At 35.9% G+C, this 24,001-nt stretch overlaps 4 protein-coding genes across 4 annotated transcripts; all 4 read right to left on the reverse strand.

Annotated features, from left to right (window-relative positions):
• Positions 1-784: 784 nt before the first annotated feature.
• On the reverse strand, positions 785-1,512 carry LOC141014943 (cystatin-B-like). The gene is made up of 3 exons (XM_073488885.1): positions 1,430-1,512; positions 1,228-1,329; positions 785-1,061 (listed from the first exon to the last, which is right to left on the reverse strand). Exons 1-3 carry the CDS (start codon positions 1,499-1,501, stop codon positions 927-929), a joined length of 309 nt encoding a protein of 102 aa, XP_073344986.1. The 5' UTR covers positions 1,502-1,512; the 3' UTR covers positions 785-926.
• A 9,463-nt stretch (positions 1,513-10,975) lies between these two features.
• LOC141014327 (cystatin-B-like) lies at positions 10,976-11,550 on the reverse strand. The gene is made up of 3 exons (XM_073488065.1): positions 11,479-11,550; positions 11,277-11,378; positions 10,976-11,110 (listed from the first exon to the last, which is right to left on the reverse strand). Exons 1-3 carry the CDS (start codon positions 11,548-11,550, stop codon positions 10,976-10,978), a joined length of 309 nt encoding a protein of 102 aa, XP_073344166.1.
• A 2,385-nt stretch (positions 11,551-13,935) lies between these two features.
• Positions 13,936-14,521, reverse strand: LOC141014131 (cystatin-A1-like). The gene is made up of 3 exons (XM_073487789.1): positions 14,450-14,521; positions 14,246-14,347; positions 13,936-14,070 (listed from the first exon to the last, which is right to left on the reverse strand). The coding sequence occupies exons 1-3, from the start codon at positions 14,519-14,521 to the stop codon at positions 13,936-13,938; spliced, it is 309 nt and encodes a 102-aa protein (XP_073343890.1).
• Positions 14,522-22,063: 7,542 nt separating this feature from the next.
• Positions 22,064-22,644, reverse strand: LOC141014328 (cystatin-A1-like). The gene is made up of 3 exons (XM_073488067.1): positions 22,576-22,644; positions 22,373-22,474; positions 22,064-22,198 (listed from the first exon to the last, which is right to left on the reverse strand). The coding sequence occupies exons 1-3, from the start codon at positions 22,642-22,644 to the stop codon at positions 22,064-22,066; spliced, it is 306 nt and encodes a 101-aa protein (XP_073344168.1).
• Between the last annotated feature and the right edge of the window lie 1,357 nt (positions 22,645-24,001).

Consider the following 24,001-nt stretch of genomic DNA (forward strand, 5'->3'; position numbering starts at 1 on the left):
TGTTTCTCAGGGCTAGAGCCAGCGTCTTGTGATTGGAAGGTCGCTGTTTTGAGTCCCCTGGTCTGTATGTCGAAGTGTCCTTGGGCAAGATACTGAACCCCAGACTGCTCCTGATGTGCTGGTCAGCACTCTGCATGGCAGCCATCGCCATCAGTGTATGAATGTATGAATTACTGTAAGTTGCTTTGGATAAAAGCGTCTGCTAAATGCCCTAAATGTAAATGTAAGTTAGTGATGAACTGGCATTCGAACATGGCAATTAAAACTCCAGAGTGGCGCTTGCTCATGACTTAAGAAGGACAGAGGAGACAAAGAAACAAGACGAAGATAATGGAGCCCACACCTCACTGATGGGCGTGGTGTTTGATTGACAGGTTAGATGCAGCCTCTGATCCAAAACCAAACTCTTCTTAAATCAAAGGCACTAAAATAAAAGTTAATAAAAGAATGAAGTTATGATTGTAACATATCAACTTAAATGATGCAATGATTCTTTGTTTTAAAATCAAATATAGTTAATTGATGAATGATGGTTTTATATTAAACATTAAATTGTTGCCTTTTTAAGTCCCATGAAATGATATTTAATTAAAAAGTACATTTATTTCATTGATCACTACTAGTTTTCTGTTCATTGTTATATCCACCCCTCATATGGTTGAAGAGACAAGATTGTCAGCACTCTAAAGTTTTATCAGAAAAGTTAAATATGTAAAGTTTATGAATAAGAATATCATGATTTAATGTGTCAAAAGCCTTTAGGAAATACACACAGGACACAGGATATGCTTCAGACTTTCTTTATTTCTTGTGAAAGTCGTTCATTCAACTTGCTCCTTCCAAACAGCAACATTTTGATCTTTATGTGTAATGTGACAATCAAAATCAAAAAGCAGAGCAAGCAGAGTTCTGCAGCTTGTAAGCATTTAATTGTTGAAAGGTTCAAGGCCGTCATCTGGGGTTTTGTCCTCCTGTACACCGCTCAGCTGAAGCCATCCTCCGTTACAGGGAAGTGCTTGGTAGACCTGAAGATGAATGTAGTTGCGTTCTCCAACACGAACCTGCAGGAAAAAGAGAGGAGAATTGGATCTTTTAGTGAATATCTTTATCTTGATCTCATGTTACTGAGCATTGAGGAGCAGTGCTACTGGATGTCACACTTCATTAAGACCATGTACCTGAGACATTCTTACTTCACTTTAGAATAAATATCACAATATTAATTACCTTGATGAGGAAGTTTTTTCGATCCTCAATATGATTCCTGGATGAAACTGCTCTGAATTCCTGGTATATCTTGTTTGTCTTTCCCTCCACGAGGCTCCTCACCTGTGTATGAAATGAATAAAATGTGATGTAAATCCAGACTGAAGTGCAGACCACAGAGTTTTATGTAGAGATTTTATAAAGAGTGAAGACAGAAGCTCACCTGATCGCAAATCCACTGAGTTTCCTTATCAGCATATGACGTATGACTCCATGCTCCGACTTTTATATCCATTGTCTCAAGTTCTGTCGAGTTTAACAGAGAAGTCAACTTTCTGCTTTTATGTCTCAACTGTTTCAACTGTGTATCAAATACACATGTATTTATATGGAGTAACCACACCCACTGCATGTTGGGTGGAGCTACATGTGTAAGCACAAACTTAACATGAGCACAGATTCATCTTACTTCTTTCAGTTAATCAAATGTATGTTGCAATGAAACAAAGACTACAAATGTCTGGAGCTTTAGTAATCTGTTCATCTGGACATCGGAGAAGAAAAACAGCTAATTTCCTGTTGCTTTATTTAAGAAATCCCTTCACAAAATGAAGCAATCAACTTCCTCCCTCTCAATGCTGAATATCCTGACCAACAGACTCAAAAATGCATATTACTTGTATATGAGACTGCAGCTTTTCAGCTCAGGAAAGTAGAGAAACAGAACTATAGTCAGTCAAAGGTGAATTCACAAAAGATTTAGAGTTTTAAACTGCATATCACAGTCTTCAAAGACAATTATAGTTTATATTTCCCCCAAAAGGTAAAGCATGAACATCAATGCACAGATCTATCTTGAATATAAATGTTAATTTTGCAATAAATAAAACATTTAGATGAAATCACAAAAGTAAATACTTCTTCTAAACAACTTCCCCTTTCAGGCAAAATATCTGTCACATAAATGATGACCATCCCACAATCATTCTGTGTTAAAGTGTCTGAAGCTGATTAGGCCTTTGTTCTGTGTTTTGTTGAGCTGTATATTGTTTCCAACAATGTTCAAACCCAGAGAAATACATAACTTTACTCAAGGTAATGGTTCGTTATATTTGGTTGCCTTCCAAGAAAACATCAGATGATACATCAGAGAGTGAGGAAGGAAGAAGACGGAGAACATGACGGGGTGTAAGTTAGATAAAACTTTAATACATCACCTAGTCCATGAATATTTCTATCTCAGTCATGTAGTTAGATATTTATTTGCAGTGGTGGTTGTTAAAGATGATGTGTTCTTTCTCCAGAACTTCTCCTCTGGCAGTAAAGTCTTATCTCATCTTACTTCAGATTACAGTGCCCAAGTGATCAACAGGCTTTAAAAAGAGTGCAAGTGAAGTGCAAAGAAGCTGTAATGCCACACTGCCATATTATCACCTTATTCAGTCAATATCGCTAATTTGTTCGCAGTGATTATTCTGTAACTTATCGGTGTACATCAGTCTTTCACTTGAGAATCAGATAATGATACCACTCAAAATGTCCTACAGGATGAAATTAATGAATTTTCCAAATGTTATCATATTAAAACTTTTTCAATGAACCCATTTATCCTCCCTATGAGTTACTTATGACATGACCGTACTTTACAAATTTATATCAATTTATAGTCAAACACGTTTGCATAAAATCAACAAAACATATTTGTTTTTTAAATGTTATCCCAAATGACACATGATTTTACTACTTCTTTTCCATTTGCCATCATTTTTGTTTAACTGTCCATATTTTATATTTCCCCCAACAGGTAAAGCATGAACATCAACGTACAGATCTAACTTGAATGTAAATGTTAATTGTGCTTCGATTCAAAGGTTGGGATTATTTAATGCCAAATGTAGTAGCAGTTCACAATCAAGCAGGGCTTCGTAAACCTCAAATTAAAGTCTCTGGTTTCATGATTCATATCCAGGTGTGCAGACAACCTGCTCCCTGAAACAAGCTTCTTTCTGTAAGTGTTCAAACAAGTCAAATATAATGTTGCATGAAATCAAAAATCCACCTTATGTATTGGCTGAGATCAAAACTGTATTCACGTCTCATCAGTTCCTGATAACAGACAGTGCTCATACTCCATCTAGTGCTCAGAGTTAGGACTATAAATCCATAGAAATAAATGAAGAAAATTAATCCAGAATTTGCCTGAGAATTATCATGTTTTTAGGTTTTCTTCATTGTCAAAGTGAAACAGTGAAAAGTGTCGGTACATTCATGAGTACCTTGCAAACAGAATCTCCTAGTAGCTAATTCGGCATACATTACAATCAATCAAACTTTATTCATATAGCACCTTTTAAACAAACCAAAATGCAACTTAAAGTGACTCACCAGTGTTTGAAAAAACACAAGATATTAAGAATACAAACTACATAAACTGAGACAGCAATACAAAATGGGTAGTTAAAATAATAAAAGATAAAGAGTGAAAGACACAAGCAATAAAAATAATGTACTGCACAAAAATTGATACAAATATTAACTTAAAAAAGAAACAGTAGAAATGGGTCCAATTTGCCAAAACGAACACAAATACAGACACAAACAGTGCACAGACACACACGTAGTACACACAATAAATTAAGAGCCCTGACAGTAAAAACAAAGCCACAAAAAAGACACTTTTGTTTTAACAATCCACAGCTGCAACATGCTAAAACTTTTTTGAATTGCACGAACTGGGACTGCAGTTGAAAATTAGCCTGTACGGCTGAACCTGGTACATTTACATAATAGACTTTGGTGCTCATGTTAATTAATGTGCATTGTCACTTCTTTAAATAAAATAAACTAAAAACAAAACAAAGAATAAAACTGCCAAAGAGTTAATCACTGTTTATGTCATGATTTCTGCTTTAAGCAAAGCGTTGTAGGCTATATTCTCACAACTTAGAGTACATCAACACAAGTAAAAATTGAAAATAAATAAAGCACTGACACACATAAAAAACATAGTTCCTCTTTTCAACACTTGAGGGAGCCAAAGGGTTTTTAAACCATTTGGAGCAGATGAAAATGTGTTTATAAAAAAGTGGAATGCACCTTTTTTGACAGTTACAGTATGATCGCTATTTCAATTTTATTCATTTAATCTAATTTATCGGTTTATTAAAGGGACATAAGAAGATAATACGAGACATGCTAAGCAATGAAATTGGGAATATTCTCTGTTAGACTTTAATCACTTTCATTTCTTCATCCTGACCTAGAATTCAAAGATGAGTATTTAAGACAGGACGTCCATTTAATCCCACTCAGGTGTGGTGACCTGCTGAACTAGAACATGTACAGAGGGGCTGATAGTGAGCAGTGTGCTCCTCACACATGCTTCAAACCTCTGCCAAGGCTCTACAGTTCAACTGACCTTGTGACAATGTCTAACTTGTCTGGAGGATTCAGTGAGACACAGGATGCCACTGAGAACATTCAGAAGATTTGCGATGAGGTGAGCTTCAGTCTACCTTCATTCTTCACGACCTCCACACACGACCCTCTGGTCTGTATTTCAGTCTGGATTAACCAACAGTGAAGCAAAAGGAGGGTCAGGGGGTCTCTTCAACCCTTAGGTAAACAAAACTTTAATACATTTCCTAGTCCATGAGTATTTCTATCTGAGTCACGTAGGTAGATTTTCATTTGCAATGGTGGTTGTTAAAGATGACGTGTTCTTTCTCCAGAACTTCTCTTCTGGCAGTAAAGTCTAACAGATAATGAATGCTTAGTAGTTGTGCTCATATCTAATGACACGTGATTTTACTACTACTTTTCCATTGGCCATCAATTTTTGTATAACTGTCCATATTTGAAATCGACACAGTTGATTTTCTTGAGTAAAATATTCCCAGAAATGAAGTTGGGGCGGCTGTTTCTCAGGGGTAGAGCCAGCGTCTTGTGATTGGAAGGTCGCTGTTTTGAGTCCCCTGGTCTGCATGTCGAAGTGTCCTTGGGCAAGATACTGAACCCCAAACTGCTCCTGATGTGCTCGTCGGCACTTTGCATGGCAGCCATCGCCATCAGTGTATGAATGTATGAATTACCGTTAATTGCTTTGGATCAAAGCGTCTGCTAAATGCCCTAAATGTAAATGAAGTTAGTGATGAACTGGCATACGAACATGGCAAATAAAACTCCAGAGTGGCGCTTGCTCATGACTTAAGAAGGACAGAGGAGACAAAGAAACAAGACGAAGATAATGGAGCCCACACCTCACTGATGGGCGTGGTGTTTGATTGACAGGTTAGATGCAGCCTCTGATCCAAAACCAAACTCTTCTTAAATCAAAGGCACTAAAATAAAAGTTAATAAAAGAATGAAGTTATGATTGTAACATATCAACTTAAATGATGCAATGATTCTTTGTTTTAAAATCAAATATAGTTAATTGATGAATGATGGTTTTATATTAAACATTAAATTGTTGCCTTTTTAAGTCCCATGAAATGATATTTAATTAAAAAGTACATTTATTTCATTGATCACTGCTAGTTTTCTGTTCATTGTTATATCCACCCCTCATATGTTTGAAGAGACAAGATTGTCAACACTCTAAAGTTTTATCAGAAAAGTTAAATATGTAAAGTTTATGAATAAGAATATCAAGATTTAATGTGTCAAATGCCTTTAGAAAATACACACAGGACACAGTTTATGCTTCAGGCTTTCTTTATTTCTTGTGAAAGTAGTTCATTCAACTTGCTCCTTCCAAACAGCAACATTTTGATCTTAATGTGTAATGTGACATTCAAAATCAAAAAATCAGAGCAAGCAGAGTACTGCAGCCTGTTAGCATTTAATTGTTGAAAGGTTCGAGGGGGTCGTCTTGGGTTTTGTCCTCCTGTACACCGCACAGCTCAAGATGTCCTCCATGACAGGGAAGTGCTTGGAAGACCAACAGATGAATGTAGTTGGGTCCTCCAACACAAACCTGCAGGAAAAAGAGAGGTGAATTGGACTTTAATTAACATATTCATCTTGATCTCATGTTGTTGAAAACTGAGGAGCAGTGTTAAATGCTTGCCAAGATGTCACATTTCAATCAGTTCATGTACCTGAGACATTCTTACTTCTCTTTAAAATAAATATCACAATATTAATTACCTTGAAGAGGTAGTTTAATCCAGCCACAACCTGACTCCTGTATTTAATTGCTCTGAATTCCTGGTATATCTTGTTTGTCTTTCCCTCCACAAGGTTCCTCACCTGTGTATGAATGAAATAAAATGTGATATAAATCCAGACTGAAGTGCAGACCACAGAGTTTTATGTAGAGAATGTAAAGAGTGAAGACAGAGAGAAGCTCACCTGATCGCAAATCCCCTGAGTTTCCTTATCAGTATCCTTTGTCACAGTAAATCCTCCCCATGTTTGATCCATTGTCTGAAGGTCTGTCGAGTTTAATAGAGATGTCAACTTTCTGCTTTTATGTCTCAACTGTTTCAACTGTGTATCAAATACACATGTATTTATATGGAGTAGCCACACCTGGATACACCTGAAAGGTGGCTCCACTGCATGTTGGGTGGAGCTACATGTGTAAGCACAAACTTAACATGAGCATAGATTCATCTGACTACTTTCAGTTAATCAAATGTATGTTGCAATCAAACAAAGACTACAAATGTCTGGAGCTTTAGAAATCTGTTCATCTGGACATCGGAGAAGAAACACAGCTAATTTTCTGTTGCTTTATTTAAGAAATCCCTTCACAAAATGAAGCAATCAACTTCCTCCCTCTCAATGCTGAATATCCTGACCAACAGACTCAAAAATGCATATAACTTGTATATGAGACTGCAGCTTTTCAGCTCAGGAAAGTAGAGAAACAGAACTATAGTCAGTCAAAGGTGAATTCACAAAAGATTCAGAGTTTTAAACTGCATATCACAGTCTTCAAAGACAATTATAGTTTATATTTGCCCCAAAAGGTAAAGCATGAACATCAATGCACAGATCTATCTTGAATATAAATGTTAATTTTGCAATAAATAAAACATTTAGATGAAATCACAAAAGTAAATACTTCTTCTAAACAACTTCCCCTTTCAGGCAAAATATCTGTCACATAAATGATGGCCATCCCACAATCATTCTGTGTTAAAGTATCTGAAGCTGATTAGGCCTTTGTTCTGTGTTGTGTTAGTTGTGTATTGTTTCCAACAATGTTCAAACCCAGAGAAATACATAACTTTACTTAAGGTAATGGTTCGTTATATTTGGTTGCCTTCCAAGAAAACATCAGATGATACATCAGAGAGTGAGGAAGGAAGAAGACGGAGAACATGACGGAGTACAAGTTAGATAAAACTTTAATACATTACCTAGTCCATGAGTATTTCTATCTCAGTCATGTAGTTAGATATTTTTTTGCAGTGGTGGTTGTTAAAGATGATGTGTTCTTTCTCCAGAACTTCTCCTCTGGCAGTAAAGTCTTATCTCATCTTACTTCAGATTAACAATGCCCAAGTGTTCAACAGGCTTTAAAAAGAGTGCAAGTGAAGTGCAAAGAAGCTGTAATGCCACACTGCCATATTATCACCTTATTCAGTCAATATCGCTAATTTGTTCGCAGTGATTATTCTGTAACTTATCGGTGTACATCAGTCTTTCACTTGAGAATCAGATAACGATACCACTCAAAATGTCCGACAGGATGAAATTAATGAATTTTCCAAATGTTATCATATTAAAACTTTTTCAATGAACCCATTTATCCTCCCTATGAGTTACTTAAGACATGACCGTACTTTACAAATTTATATCAATTTATATTCAAACACGTTTGCATAAAATCAACAAACCATATTTGTTTTTTAAATGTTATCCCAAATGACACGTGATTTTACTACTTCTTTTCCATTTGCCATCATTTTTGTATAACTGTCCATATTTTATATTTCCCCCAACAAGTAAAGCATGAACATCAATGTACAGATCTAACTTGAATGTAAATGTTAATTGTGCTTCGATTCAAAGGTTGGGATTATTTAATGCCAAATGTAGTAGCAGTTCACCATCAAGCAGGGCTTCGTGAACCTAAAATTAATGCTCTGGTTTCATGATTCATATCCAGGTGTGCAGACAACCTGCTCCCTGAAACAAGCTTCTTTCTGTAAGTGTTCAAACAAGTCAAATATAATGTTGCATGTAATCAAAAATCCACCTTATGTATTGGCCGAGATCAAAACTGTATTCACGTCTCAGCAGTTCCTGATAACAGACAGTGCTCATACTCCATCTAGTGCTCAGAGTTAGGACTATAAATCCATAGAAATAGATGAAGAAAAATGAATCCAGAACTTGCCTGAGAATAATCATGTTTTTAGGTTTTCTTCATTGTCAAAGTGAAACAGTGAAAAGTGTCGGTACATTCATGAGTACCTTGCAAACAGAATCTCCTAGTAGCTAATTCGGCATACATTACAATCAATCAAACTTTTTTCATATAGCACCTTTTAAACAAACCAAAATGCAACTTAAAGTGACTCACCAGTGTTTGAAAAAACACAAGATATTAAGAATACAAACTACATAAACTGAGACAGCAATACAAAATGGGTAGTTAAGATAATAAAAGATAAAGAGTGAAAGACACAAGCAATAAAAATAATGTACTGCACAAAAATTGATACAAATATTAACTTAAAAAAGAAACAGTAGAAATGGGTCCAATTTGCCAAAACGAACACAAATACAGACACAAACAGTGCACAGACACACACGTAGTACACACAATAAATTAAGAGCCCTGACAGTAAAAACAAAGCCACAAAAAAGGACACTTTTGTTTTAACAATCCACAGCTGCAACATGCTAAAACTTTTTTGAATTGCACGAACTGGGACTGCAGTTGAAAATTAGCCTGTATGGCTGAACCTGGTACATTTACATAATAGACTTTGGTGCTCATGTTAATTAATGTGCATTGTCACTTCTTTAAATAAAATAAACTAAAAACAAAACAAAGAATAAAACTGCCACAGAGTTAATCACTGTTTACGTCATGATTTCTGCTTTAAACAAAGCGTTGTAGGCTATATTCTCACAACTTAGAGTACATCAACACAAGTAAAAATGGAAAATAAATAAAGCACTGACACACATAAAAAACATAGTTCCTCTTTTCAACACTTGAGGGAGCCAAAGGGTTTTTAAACCATTTGGAGCAGATGAAAATGTGTTTATAAAAAAGTGGAATGCACCTTTTTTGACAGTTACAGTATGATCTCTATTTCAATTTTATTCATTTAATCTAATTTATCGGTTTATTAAAGGGACATAAGAAGATAATACGAGATATACTAAACAATGACATTGGGAATATTCTCTGTTAGACTTTAATTGCTTTCATTTCTTCATCCTGACCTAGAATTCAAAGATGAGTATTTGAGACAGGACATCCATTTAATCCCACTCAGGTGTGGTGACCTGCTGAACTAGAACATGTACAGAGGGGCTGATAGTGAGCAGTGTGCTCCTCACACATGCTTCAAACCTCTGCCAAGGCCCTACAGTTCAACTGACCTTGTGACAATGTCTAACTTGTCTGGAGGATTCAGTGAGACACAGGATGCCACTGAGAACATTCAGAAGATTTGCGATGAGGTGAGCTTCAGTCTACCTTCATTCTTCACGACCTCCACACACGACCCTCTGGTCTGTATTTCAGTCTGGATTTACCAACAGTGAAGCAAAAGGAGGGTCAGGGGGTCTCTTCAACCCTTAGGTTAAACAAAACTTTAATACATTTCCTAGTCCATGAGTATTTCTATCTGAGTCATGTAGGTAGATATTTATTTGCAATGGTGGTTGTTAAAGATGACGTGTTCTTTCTCCAGAACTTCTCTTCTGGCAGTAAAGTCTTATCTTAACAGATAATGAATGATTAGTAGCTGTGCTCATATCTAATGACACGTGATTTTACTACTACTTTTCCATTGGCCATCAATTTTTGTATAACTGTCCATATTTGAAATCGACACAGTTGATTTTCTTGAGTAAAATATTCCCAGAAATGAAGTTAGTGATGAACTGGCATACGAACATGGCAAATAAAACTCCAGAGTGGCGCTTGCTCATGACTTAAGAAGGACAGAGGAGACAAAGAAACAAGATGAAGATAATGGAGCCCACACCTCACTGATGGGCGTGGTGTTTGATTGACAGGTTAGATGCAGCCTCTGATCCAAAACCAAACTCTTCTTAAATCAAAGGCACTAAAATAAAAGTTAATAAAAGAATGAAGTTATGATTGTAACATATCAACTTAAATGATGCAATGATTCTTTGTTTTAAAATCAAATATAGTTAATTGATGAATGATGGTTTTATATTAAACATTAAATTGTTGCCTTTTTAAGTCCCATGAAATGATATTTAATTAAAAAGTACATTTATTTCATTGATCACTACTAGTTTTCTGTTCATTGTTATATCCACCCCTCATATGGTTGAAGAGACAAGATTGTCAGCCCTCTAAAGTTTTATCAGAAAAGTTAAATATGTAAAGTTTATGAATAAGAATATCAAGATTTAATGTGTCAAATGCCTTTAGAAAATACACACAGGACACAGGATATGCTTCAGGCTTTCTTTATTTCTTGTGAAAGTCGTTCATTCAACTTGCTTCTTCCAAACAGCAACATTTTGATCTTTATGTGTAATGTGACATTCAAAATAAAAAAAACAGAGCAAGCAGAGTACTGCAGCTTGTAAGCATTTAATTGTTGAAAGGTTCGAGGGGGTCGTCTTGGGTTTTCTCCCCCTGTACACCGCTCAGCTCAAGATGTCCTCCATGACAGGGAAGTGCTTGGTAGACCTGAAGATGAATGTAGTTGCGTTCTCCAACACGAACCTGCAGGAAAAAGAAAGGAGAATTGGATCTTTTAGTGAATATCTTTATCTTGATCTCATGTTACTGAGCATTGAGGAGCAGTGCTACTGGATGTCACACTTCATTAAGTTCATGTACCTGAGACATTCTTACTTCTCTTTAGAATAAATATCACAATATTAATTACCTTGATGAGGAAGTTTGTTCCATTCACAAGCTGATCCCTGGATAAAGCTGCTTTGAATTCCTGGTATATCTTGTTTGTCTTTCCCTCCACAAGGTTCCTCACCTGTGTATGAAATAAATAAAATGTGATGTAAATCCAGACTGAAGTGCAGACCACAGAGTTTTATGTAGAGATTTTATAAAGAGTGAAGACAGAAGCTCACCTGATCGCAAATCCACTGAGTTTCCTTATCAGCATACTTTGTATGACTCCATGCTCCGACTTTTATATCCATTGTGTCAAGTTCTGTCGAGTTTAACAGAGAAGTCAACTTTCTGATTTTATGTCTCAACTGTTTCAACTGTGTATCAAATACACATGTATTTATATGGAGTAGTCACACCTGGATACACCTGAAAGGTGGCCCCACTGCATGTTGGGTGGAGCTACATGTGTAAGCACAAACTTAACATGAGCACAGATTCATCTGACTTCTTTCAGTTAATCAAATGTATGTTGCAATCAAACAAAGACTACAAATGTCTGGAGCTTTAGAAATCTGTTCATCTGGACATCAGAGAAGAAACACAGCTAATTTCCTGTTGCTTTATTTAAGAAATCCCTTCACAAAATGAAGCGTTCAGCTTTCTCCCTCTCAATGCTGAATATCCTGACCAACAGACACAAAAATGCATATAACTTGTATATGAGACTGCAGCTTTTCAGCCCAGGAAAGTAGTGAAACAGAACTATAGTCAGTCAAAGGTGAATTCACAAAAGATTCAGAGTTATAAACTGCATATCACAGTCTTCAAAGACAATTATATGTTATATTTCCCCCAAAAGGTAAAGCATGAACATCAATGTACAGATCTATCTTGAATATAAATCTTAATTTTGCAATAAATAAAACATTTAGATGAAATAACAAAAGTAAATACTTCTTCTAAACAACTTCCCCTTTCAGGCAAAATATCTGTCACATAAATGATGGCGATCCCACAATCATTCTGTGTTAAAGTGTCTGAAGCTGATTAGGCCTTTGTTTTGTGTTTTGTTGAGTTGTGTATTGTTTCCAACAATGTTCAAACCCAGAGAAATACATAACTTTACTTAAGGTAATGGTCCGTTATATTTGGTTGCCTTCCAAGAAAACATCAGATGATACATCAGAGAGTGAGGAAGGAAGAAGACGGAGAACATGACGGAGTGTAAGTTAGATAAAACGTTAATACATCACCTAGTCCATGAATATTTCTAACTCAGTCATGTAGTTAGATATTTATTTGCAGTGGTGGTTGTTAAAGATGATGTGTTATTTCTCCAGAACTTCTCCTCTGGCAGTAAAGTCTTATCTCATCTTACTTCAGATTACAGTGCCCAAGTGTTCAACAGGCTTTAAAAAGAGTGCAAGTGAAGTGCAAAGAAGCTGTAATGCCACACTGCCATATTGTCACCTTATTCAGTCAATATCACTAATTTGTTCACAGTGATTATTCTGTAACTTATCGGTGTGCTTCAGTCTTTCAATTGAGAATCAGATAATGATACCACTCAAAATGTCCTACAGGATGAAATTAATGAATTTTCCAAATGTTATCATATTAAAACTTTTTCAATTAACCCATTTTTTCTCTCTATGAGTTACATAAGACCTGACCGTACTTTACAAATTTATATCAATTTACATTCAAACACTGTCCGTATTTAAAATCAACACAGTTAAATATTCCCAGAAAAATTAAGTTGGGGCAGCTGTTTCTCAGGGGTAGAGCCAGCGTCTTGTGATTGGAAGGTCGCTGTTTTGAGTCCCCTGGTCTGTATGTCGAAGTGTCCTTGGGCAAGATACTGAACCCCAAACTGCTCCTGATGTGCTGGTCGGCACTTTGCATGGCAGCCATCGCCATCAGTGTATGAATGTATGAATTACTGTAAGTTGCTTTGGATAAAAGCGTCTGCTAAATGCCGTAAATGTAAATGTAAGTTAGTGAGGAATTGGTATACGAACATGGCAAATAAAACTCCAGAGTGGCGCTTGCTCATGACTTAAGAAGGACAGAGGAGACAAAGAAACAAGACGAAGATAATGGAGCCCACACCTCACTGATGGGCGTGGTGTTTGATTGACAGGTTAGATGCAGCCTCTGATCCAAAACCAAACTCTTCTTCAATCAAAGGCACTAAAATAAAAGTTAATAAAAGAATGAAGTTATGATTGTAACATATCAATTTTAATGATGCAAGATTCTTTGTTTTAAAATCAAATATAGTTAATTGATGAATGATGGTTTTATATAAACATTAAATTGTTGCCTTTTTAAGTCCCATGAAATGATATTTAATTAAAAAGTACATTTATTTCATTGATCACTGCTAGTTTTCTGTTCATTGTTATATCCACCCCTCATATGGTTGAAGAGACAAGATTGTCAGCACTCTAAAGTTTTATCAGAAAAGTTAAATACGTAAAGTTTATGAATAAGAATATCATGATTTAATGTGTCAAAAGCCTTTAGGAAATACACACAGGACACAGGATATGCTTCAGACTTTCTTTATTTCTTGTGAAAGTAGTTCATTCAACTTGCTCCTTCCAAACAGCAACATTTTGATCTTTGTGTGTAATGTGACATTCAAAATCAAAAAGCAGAGCAAGCAGAGTACTGCAGCTTGCAAGCATTTAATTGTTGAAAGGTTCAAGGGGGTCGTCTTTGGTTTTGTCCTCCTGTACACCGCTCAGCTGAAGCCATCCTCCGTTACAGGGAAGTGCTTGGAAGACAAACAGGTGAATGTAGTTGGGTCCTCCAACACAAACCTGCAGGAAAAAGAGAGGTGAATTGGACTTTAATTAATATATTCATCTTGATCTCATGGTGTTTAAAACTGAGGAGCAGTGTTAAATGCTTGCCAAGATGTCACATTTCAATCAGTTCATGTACCTGAGACATTCTTACTTCTCTTTAAAATAAATATAACACAATATTAACTACCTTGAAGAGGTAGTTTGTTCCAGCCACAACCTGTACCCTGTATTTAATTGCTCTGAATTCCTGGTATATCTTGTTCGTATTTCCCTCCACGAGGCTCTTCACCTGTGTATGAATGAAATAAAATGTGATGTAAATCCAGACTGAAGTGCAGACCACAGAATTTTATGTAGAGATTGTAAAGAGTGAAGACAGACAGAAGCTCACCTGATCGCAAATGCACTGAGTTTCCTTAGTAGCATCCATTGTATGACTCCATCCTCCGGGTAATATATCCATTGTCTCAAGGTCTGTCGAGTTTAAAAGAGAAGTCAACTTTCTGCTTTTATGTCTCAACTGTTTCAACTGTGTATCAAATACACATGTATTTATATGGAGTAACCACACCTGGATACACTTGAAAGGTGGCTCCACTGCATGTTGGGTGGAGCTACATGTGTAAGCACAAACTTAACATGACCATAGATTCATCTGACTACTTTCAGTTAATCAAATGTATGTTGCAATCAAACAAAGACTACAAATGTCTGGAGCTTTAGAAATCTGTTCATCTGGACATCAGAGAAGAAACGTAAGAATTGCAAAAAAGATCTAATTTTTTCTGTTGCTTTATTTAAGATATCCCTTCACAAAATAAGTTCATGAGTACCTTGCAAACAGAATCTCCTAGTAGCTAATTCGTCATACACTTCAATCATTCAAGCTATATTTATAAAGCACCTTTTAAACAAACCAAAATGCATTTTAAAGTGATTTACCAGTGTTTGAAAAAACATGAGACATTAAGGAAACAAACTACATGAACTGAGACAGCAGTACAAAATGGGTAGTTAAGATAATAAAAGATAAAGAGTGAAAGACACAAGCAATAAAAATAATGCACTGCACAAAAATTGATACAAATATTAACTTAAAAAAGAAACAGTAGAAATGGGTCCAATTTGCCAAAACGAACACAAATACAGACACAAACAATGCATAGACACACACATAGTACACACAATAAACTAATAGCACTGACAGTAAAAACAAAGCCACAAAAAAAGACACTTTTTTTATGACAATCCACAGCTGCAACATGTTAAAACTTTTCAACTGCAGTCCCAGTTCTTGCAAGTCAAAAATTAGCCTGTATGGCTGAACCTGGTACATTTACATGATAGACTTTGGTGCTCATGTTAATAAATGTGCATTGACCCTTCTTTACATAAAATAAACTGTTCTGTTTGGATATTTTACAGCCAAAAACGTAACTGTTTTCACTCTCATCAGTGTTTTTTCCAGCTGCAGTAGGCTGATTTTTCAGTAAAACAGCATCTGCATTACATTCAATTTTCCTTTAGATGCTTTTTTTACAAACTCAACGCTAACTTTCAAATGAAAAATATTAGCATGCTAATATGCTAAACTAAAGATTGGTGAAACAAACATCCACAGAAACGCTGCAATTGAGTTTGCATCTCACACATCCCGTCCTCTATGGCCCAGTGGTAAGATGACGTGTTCTTTCTCCAGAATTTCTCCTCCGGCAGTAAAGACTTATCTTATGTCATCTTACTTCAGATCAACAGTGCCCAAGTGTTCAAAAGGCGTTAATAAGAGCAAGTGCAAGGAAGCTGTAATGCCACAATGCCATATAATCAATTGAGAAATGCTTTGCTGAGAGGGAAGTAAAATACATTTGTTTGAATGCCTTTATGACACATGGACATTACTGATTTGTAGCAGGATGTGATAAGATAAGCCTCTGTTGACTCCAAAGGGAGAAATTCTGGAGAAAGAACACGCCATCTAAACAAAAGGCCTTAGAGGGCAGGATACGTGAGAAGCGTACTACTTAGCATCAGCCCCTCTGTGGATGTTAGTTTCAACATCTTGGTATGTGCGCTAGTATGCTAATAATTGCTGATCAGCACTAAACACAAACTACATCTGAAGCTGATGGGAATGTTCATTAGCTAGGAGTTTGCAAAAAAATCACCAAAAGGAAAACATATTTTGTTTGACAACATCTGCCTGCTTCAGCTGGAAAAAACACTGTATCAACAATGTACTTCAGTGTTTAAATTGAGAATGAAATAACGATACCACTCAAAATGTCATACAGGATGAAATTATTGAATTTTCCAAATGTTATCATATTAAAAATTTTAAATGAACCATTGTTCCTCCCTATGAGTTACTAAAGATATGACTGTACTTGTTACATTTTTGTAGTCATTCATATCAGTTTATATTCAAACACGTTTGCATACAATCAACAAAACATATTTGTTTTTTAAATATTATCCCAAATGACACATGATTTTATTACTGCTTTTCCATTTGCCATCATTTTTTGTATAACTGTCCATATTTGAAATCTAGTTGATTTTCTTGAGTAAAATATTCCCAGAAATGAAGTTAGTGATGAACTGGCATACGAACATGGCAAATAAAACTCCAGAGTGGCGCTTGCTCATGACTTAAGATGGACAGAGGAGACAAAGAAACAAGATGAAGATAATGGAGCCCACACCTCACTGATGGGTGTGGTGTTTGATTGACAGGTTAGATGCAGCCTCTGATCCAAAACCAAACTCTTCTTCAATCAAAGGCACTAAAATAAAAGTTAATAAAAGAATGAAGCTATGATTGTAACATATCAACTTAAATGATGCAATGATTCTTTGTTTTAAAATCAAATATAGTTAATTGATGAATGATGGTTTTATATTAAACATTAAATTGTTGCCTTTTTAAGTCCCATGAAATGATATTTAATTAAAAAGTACATTTATTTCATTGATCACTGCTAGTTTTCTGTTCATTGTTATATCCACCCCTCATATGGTTGAAGAGACAAGATTGTCAGCACTCTAAAGTTTTATCAGAAAAGTTAAATATGTAAAGTTTATGAATAAGAATATCAAGATTTAATGTGTCAAATGCCTTTAGAAAATACACACAGGACACAGGATATGCTTCAGACTTTCTTTATTTGTTGTGAAAGTCGTTCATTCAACTTGCTCCTTCCAAACAGCAACATTTTGATCTTAATGCGTAATGTGACATTCAAAATCAAAAAGCAGAGCAAGCAGAGTACTGCAGCTTGTAAGCATTTAATTGTTGAAAGGTTCGAGGGGGTCGTCTTGGGTTTTGTCCTCCAGTACACCGCTCAGCTGAAGCCATCCTCCGTCACAGGGACGTGCTTGGTAGACCTGAAGATGAATGTAGTTGCGTTCTCCAACACGAACCTGCAGGAAAAAGAGAGGTGAACTGGATCTTTTAGTGAATATCTTTATCTTGATCTCATGTTACTGAGCACTGAGGAGCAGTGCTACTGGATGTCACACTTCATTCAGTTCATGTACCTGAGACATTCTTACTTCTCTTTAAAATAAATATCACAATATTAATTACCTTGAAGAGGTAGTTTGTTCCAGCCACAAGCTGATCCCTGGATAAAACTGCTCTGAATTCCTGGTATATCTTGTTCGTCTTTCTCTGCACGAGGCTCTTCACCTGTGTATGAAATAAATAAAATGTGATGTAAATCCAGACTGAAGTGCAGACCACTGAGTTTTATGTAGAGATTGTAAAGAGTGAAGACAGAGTGAAGCTCACCTGATCGCAAATGCACCGAGTTTCCTTATCAGTATACCCTGTATGACTCCATCCTCCGATTATTTTATCTTCCATTGTCTCAAGGTCTGTCGAGTTTAACAGAGAAGTCAACTTTCTGCTTTTATGTCTCAACTGTTTCAACTGTGTATCAAATACACATGTATTTATATGGAGTAACCACACCTGGATACACCTGAAAGGTGGCCCCACTGCATGTTGGGTGGAGCTACATGTGTAAGCACAAACTTAACATGAGCACAGATTCATCTGACTACTTTCAGGTAACAAATGTATGTTGCAATCAAACAAAGACTACAAATGTCTGGAGCTTTAGAAATCTGTTCATCTGGACATCAGAGAAGAAATGTAAAAAACAGCTAATTTCCTGTTGCTTTATTTAAGAAATCCCTTCACAAAATGAAGCAATCAACTTCCTCCCTCTCAATGCTGAATATCCAACAGACACAAAAATGCATATAACTTGTATATGAGACTGCAGCTTTTCAGCCCAGGAAAGTAGTGAAACAGAACTATAGTCAGTCAAAGGTGGATTCACAAAAGATTCAGAGTTTTAAACTGCATATCACAGTCTTCAAAGACAATTATAGTTTATATTTCCCCCAAAAGGTAAAGCATGAAATGTAAATGTTAATTTTGCGATAAATAAAACATTTAGATGAAATAACAAAAGTAAATACTTCTTCTAAACAACTTCCCCTTTCGGGCAAAATATCTTTCACATAAATGATGACCATCCCACAATCATTCTGTGTCAAAGTGTCTGAAGCTGATTAGGCCTTTGTTCTGTGTTTTGTTAGTTGTGTATTGTTTCCAACAATGTTCAAACCCAGAGAAATACATAACTTTACTCAAGGTAATGGTTTGTTATATTTGGTTGCCTTCCAAGAAAACATCAGATGATACATCAGAGAGTGAGGAAGGAAGAAGACGGAGAACATGACGGAGTGTAAGTTAAATTAAACTTTAACACATTACCTAGTCCATGAGTATTTCTATCTCAGTCACGTAGGTAGTTTTTCATTTGCAGTGGTGGTTGTTAAAGATGATGTGTTCTTTCTCCAGAACTTCTCCTCTGGCAGTAAAGTCTTATCTCATCTTCAGATTAACAATGCCCAAGTGATCAACAGGCTTTAAAAAGAGTGCAAGTGAAGTGCAAAGAAGCTGTAATGCCACACTGCCATATTATCACCTTATTCAGTCAATATCGCTAATTTGTTCGCAGTGATTATTCTGTAACTTATCGGTGTACTTCAGTCTTTCAATTGAGAATCAGATAACGATACCACTCAAAATGTCCTACAGGATGAAATTAATGAATTTTCCAAATGTTATCATATTAAAACTTTTTCAATGAACCCATTTATCCTCCCTATGAGTTACTTATGACATGACCGTACTTTACAAATTTATATCAATTTATATTCAAACACGTTTGCATAAAATCAACAAACCATATTTGTTTTTTAAATGTTATCCCAAATGACACATGATTTTACTACTTCTTTTCCATTTGCCATCATTTTTGTTTAACTGTCCATATTTAATATTTTCCCCAAAAGGTAAAGCATGAACATCAACGTACAGATCTAACTTGAATGTAAATCTTAATTTTGCTTCGATTCAAAGGTTGGGATTATTTAATGCCAAATGTAGTAGCAGTTCACCATCAAGCATGGCTTCGTAAACCTCAAATTAAAGCTCTGGTTTCATGATTCATATCCAGGTGTGCAGACAACCTGCTCCCTGAAACAAGCTTCTTTCTGTAAGTGTTCAAACAAGTCAAATATAATGTTGCATGTAATCAAAAATCCACCTTATGTATTGGCCGAGACCAAAACTGTATTCACGTCTCATCAGTTCCTGATAACAGACAGTGCTCATACTCCATCTAGTGCTCAGAGTTAGGACTATAAATCCATAGAAATAAATGAAGAAAATTAATCCAGAACTTGCCTGAGAATTATCATGTTTTTAGGTTTTCTTCATTGTCAAAGTGAAACAGTGAAAAGTGTCGGTACATTCATGAGTACCTTGCAAACAAAATCTCCTAGTAGCTAATTCGGCATACATTACAATCAATCAAACTTTATTCATATAGCACCTTTTAAACAAACCAAAATGCAACTTAAAGTGATTCACCAGTGTTTAAAAAAATATGAGATATTAAGAATACAAACTACATAAACTGAGACAGCAATACAAAATGGGTAGTTAAGATAATAAAAGATAAAGAGTGCAAGACACAAGCAATAAAAATAATGTACTGCACAAAAATTGATACAAATATTAACTTAAAAAAGAAACAGTAGAAATGGGTCCAATTTGCCAAAACGAACACAAATACAGACACAAACAGTGCACAGACACACACGTAGTACACACAATAAATTAAGAGCCCTGACAGTAAAAACAAAGCCACAAAAAAGGACACTTTTGTTTTAACAATCCACAGCTGCAACATGCTAAAACTTTTTTGAATTGCACGAACTGGGACTGCAGTTGAAAATTAGCCTGTACAGCTGAACCTGGTACATTTACATGATAGACTTTGGTGCTCATGTTAATTAATGTGCATTGTCACTTCTTTAAATAAAATAAACTAAAAACAAAACAAAGAATAAAACTGCCACAGAGTTAATCACTGTTTATGTCATGATTTCTACTTCAAGCAAGCCACACATAAGAAGATAATACGAGACATAGTAAGCACTGACATTGGGAATATTCTCTGTTAGACTTTAATCACTTTCATTTCTTCATCCTGACCTAGAATTCAAAGATGAGTATTTGAGACAGGACATCCATTTAATCCCACTCAGGTGTGGTGACCTGCTGAACTAGAACATGTACAGAGGGGCTGATAGTGAGCAGTGTGCTCCTCACACATGCTTCAAACCTCTGCCAAGGCCCTACAGTTCAACTGACCTTGTGACAATGTCTAACTTGTCTGGAGGATTCAGTGAGACACAGGATGCCACTGAGAACATTCAGAAGATTTGTGATGAGGTGAGCTTCAGTCTACCTTCATTCTTCACGACCTCCACACACGACTCTCTGGTCTGTATTTCAGTCTGGATTTACCAACAGCGAAGCAAAAGGAAGGTCAGGGGGTCTCTTCAAGGGCTCCTCCTCATTTAGATGAAATAACAAAAGTAAATACTTCTTCTTTTCCAGAGAAATTCTAAACAACTTCCCCTTTCGGGCAAAATATCTGTCAGATACATGATGGCCATCCCAAAATTATTCTGTGTCAAAGTGTCTAAAACTGATTAGGCCTTTGTTCTGTGTTTTGTCGAGGTGTGTATTGTTTCCAACAATGTTCAAACCCAGAGAAATACATGACTTTACTCAGGGTCATGGTTCGTAATATTTGGTTGCCTTCCAAGAAAACATCAGATGATACATCAGAGAGTGAGGAAGGAAGTCAGAGAACATCACGAGGTGTAAGTTGAATAAAACTTTAATACATCACCTAGTCCATGAGTATTTCTATCTGAGTCACGTAGGTAGATTTTTATTTGCAATGGTGGCTGTTAAAGATAGCAGTAAAGTCTTATCTCATCTTACTTCAGATTAACAGTGTCAAAGTGTTCAAAAGGCTTTAAAAAGAAGGAGTGCAAAGAAGCTGTAATGCCACACTGCCATATTATCACCTTCTTCAGTCAATATTGATAATTTGTTCGCAGTGATTATTCTGTAACTTATCGGTGTATAAACAGATAATGAATGATAAGCAGCTGTGCTCATATCTGATGACACATTATTACATATTTACGCAGACAGAAGACATGAGGCAACATCAGCATCTGGAGCTACAGTCTGACCGACCAGGTTATTTAATTAAAAGGTACATTTATTTCATTGATCACTACTAGTTTTCTGTTCATTGTTATATCCACCCCTCATGTGGTTGAAGAGACAAGATTGTCAGCACTCTCAGAAAAGTTAAATATGTAAAGTTTATGAGTAAGAATATCATGATTTAATGTGTCAAATTAACAGGATATGGACAGAGGACACAGGATATGCTTCAGGCTTTCTTTATTTCTTTAGAAAGTAGTTAATCCAACTTGCTCCTTCCAAACAGCAACATTTTGATCTTGATGTGTAATGTGATATTCAAAATCAAAAATCATGTTAACATGAGTGTCTTCAACATTGTGTGGAATCATTTCAGATTGAAGAAGCAGAGTACTAATTGTTGAAAGTTTCGAGGGGAACTTCTTTGGTTTTGTCCTCCAGTACACCGCGCAGCTCAAGATGTCCTCCGTTACAGGGAAGTGCTTGGAAGACAAACAGATGAATGTAGTTGGGTCCTCCAACATGAACCTGCAGGAAAAAACAGAGGAAATTTGGACTTTGATTAACATATTCATCTTGATCTCATGTTGTTGAAAACTGAGGAGCAGTGTTAAATGCTTGACAAGATGTCACACTTCATTCAGTTCATGTACCTGAGACATTCTTACTTCTCTTTAAAATAAATATCACAATATTAATTACCTTGAAGAGGTAGTTTTTTCCATTCACAGTCTCATCCCTGTATTCAACTGCTCTGAATTCCTGGTATATCTTATTTGTCTTTCTCTCCACGAGGCTCTTCACCTGTGTAAAAATGAATTAAAATGTGATGTAAATCCAGACTGAAGTGCAGACCACAGAGTTGTGTGTAGAGATGTAAAGAGTGAAGACAGAGAGAAGCTCACCTGATAACAAACCAGAGCTGCCTCATCTACCCCCTTTGTCTTACTCCATCCTCCGGGTTTTATATCCATTGTCTCAAGGTCCGTTGAGTTTAACAGAGAAGTCAACTTTTTGTTTTTATGTCTCAACTGTGTATCAAGTACACATGTATTTATATGGAGTAACCACACCTGCATACACCTGAAAGGTGGCTCCACTGCATGTTGGGTGGAGCTACATGTGTAAGCACAAACTTAATATGAGCACAGATTCACCTACTCACCTACTACTTTCAGTTAATCAAATGTATGTTGCAATCAAACAAAGACTACAAATGTCTGGAGCTTTAGAAATCTGTTCATCTGGACATCGGAGAAGAAAAACAGCTAATTTCCTGTTGCTTTATTTAAGAAATCCCTTCACAAAATAAAGCGTTCAACTTCCTCCCTCTCAATGCTGAATATCCTGACCAACAGACACAAAAATGCATATAACTTGTATATGAGACTGCAGCTTTTCAGCCCAGGAAAGTAGTGAAACAGAACTATAGTCAGTCAAAGGTGAATTCACAAAAGATTCAGAGTTTTAAACTGCATATCACAGTCTTCAAAGACAATTATAGTTTATATTTCCCCCAAAAGGTAAAGCATGAACATCAATGCACAGATCTATCTTGAATATAAATGTTAATTTTGCAATAAATAAAACATTTAGATGAAATCACAAAAGTAAATACTTCTTCTAAACAACTTCCCCTTTCGGGCAAAATATCTGTCACATAAATGATGGCCATCCCACAATCATTCTGTGTTAAAGTGTCTTAAACTGATTAGGCCTTTGTTTTGTGTTTTGTTGAGTTGTGTATTGTTTCCAACAATGTTCAAACCCAGAGAAATACATAACTTTACTCAAGGTAATGGTTCGTTATATTTGGTTGCCTTCCAAGAAAACATCAGATGATACATCAGAGAGTGAGGAAGGAAGAAGACAAAGAACATGACAGAGTGCAAGTTAAATAAAACTTTAATACATCACCTAGTCCATGAGTATTTCTATCACAGTTACGTAGGTAGATTTTTATTTGCAATGGTGGTTGTTAAAGATGGCAGTAAAGTCTTATGTCATCTTACTTCAGATTAACAGTGTCAAAGTGTTCAAAAGGCTTTAAAAAGAAGGAGTGCAAAGTAACTCCCTATGAGTTACTTAAGACATGACCATACCTGTTACATTTTTTTAACTTATTCACATCAATTTATATTCAAACACGTTTGCATAAAATCAACAAACCATATTTGTTTTTTAAATGTTATCCCAAATGACACATGATTTTACTACTTCTTTTCCATTTGCCATCATTTTTGTATAACTGTCCATATTTAATATTTTCCCCAAAAGGTAAAGCATGAACATCAACGTACAGATCTTACTTGAATGTAAATGTTAATTGTG

The sequence above is a fragment of the Pagrus major genome, chromosome 19 (assembly GCF_040436345.1).
Source record: "Pagrus major chromosome 19, Pma_NU_1.0".
Classification (NCBI taxonomy): Eukaryota; Metazoa; Chordata; class Actinopteri; order Spariformes; family Sparidae; genus Pagrus; species Pagrus major.

What these genes read in the sequence shown, in the direction of transcription:
- LOC141014943 (XM_073488885.1), bottom strand. Translation starts at nt 1,501, where the DNA reads ATGGATATAAAAGTCGGAGCATGGAGTCATACGTCATATGCTGATAAG. An exon ending in CTCAGTGGATTTGCGATCAG is followed by an intron (nt 1,330 to 1,429) that starts GTGAGCTTCTGT and finishes TTTCATACACAG; the next exon opens with GTGAGGAGCCTCGTGGAGGG. An exon ending in GAAAAAACTTCCTCATCAAG is followed by an intron (nt 1,062 to 1,227) that starts GTAATTAATATT and finishes TTTTTCCTGCAG; the next exon opens with GTTCGTGTTGGAGAACGCAA.
- LOC141014327 (XM_073488065.1), bottom strand. Translation starts at nt 11,550, where the DNA reads ATGGATATAAAAGTCGGAGCATGGAGTCATACAAAGTATGCTGATAAG. An exon ending in CTCAGTGGATTTGCGATCAG is followed by an intron (nt 11,379 to 11,478) that starts GTGAGCTTCTGT and finishes TTTCATACACAG; the next exon opens with GTGAGGAACCTTGTGGAGGG. An exon ending in GAACAAACTTCCTCATCAAG is followed by an intron (nt 11,111 to 11,276) that starts GTAATTAATATT and finishes TTTTTCCTGCAG; the next exon opens with GTTCGTGTTGGAGAACGCAA.
- LOC141014131 (XM_073487789.1), bottom strand. Translation starts at nt 14,521, where the DNA reads ATGGATATATTACCCGGAGGATGGAGTCATACAATGGATGCTACTAAG. An exon ending in CTCAGTGCATTTGCGATCAG is followed by an intron (nt 14,348 to 14,449) that starts GTGAGCTTCTGT and finishes ATTCATACACAG; the next exon opens with GTGAAGAGCCTCGTGGAGGG. An exon ending in GAACAAACTACCTCTTCAAG is followed by an intron (nt 14,071 to 14,245) that starts GTAGTTAATATT and finishes TTTTTCCTGCAG; the next exon opens with GTTTGTGTTGGAGGACCCAA.
- LOC141014328 (XM_073488067.1), bottom strand. Translation starts at nt 22,644, where the DNA reads ATGGATATAAAACCCGGAGGATGGAGTAAGACAAAGGGGGTAGATGAG. An exon ending in CAGCTCTGGTTTGTTATCAG is followed by an intron (nt 22,475 to 22,575) that starts GTGAGCTTCTCT and finishes ATTTTTACACAG; the next exon opens with GTGAAGAGCCTCGTGGAGAG. An exon ending in GAAAAAACTACCTCTTCAAG is followed by an intron (nt 22,199 to 22,372) that starts GTAATTAATATT and finishes TTTTTCCTGCAG; the next exon opens with GTTCATGTTGGAGGACCCAA.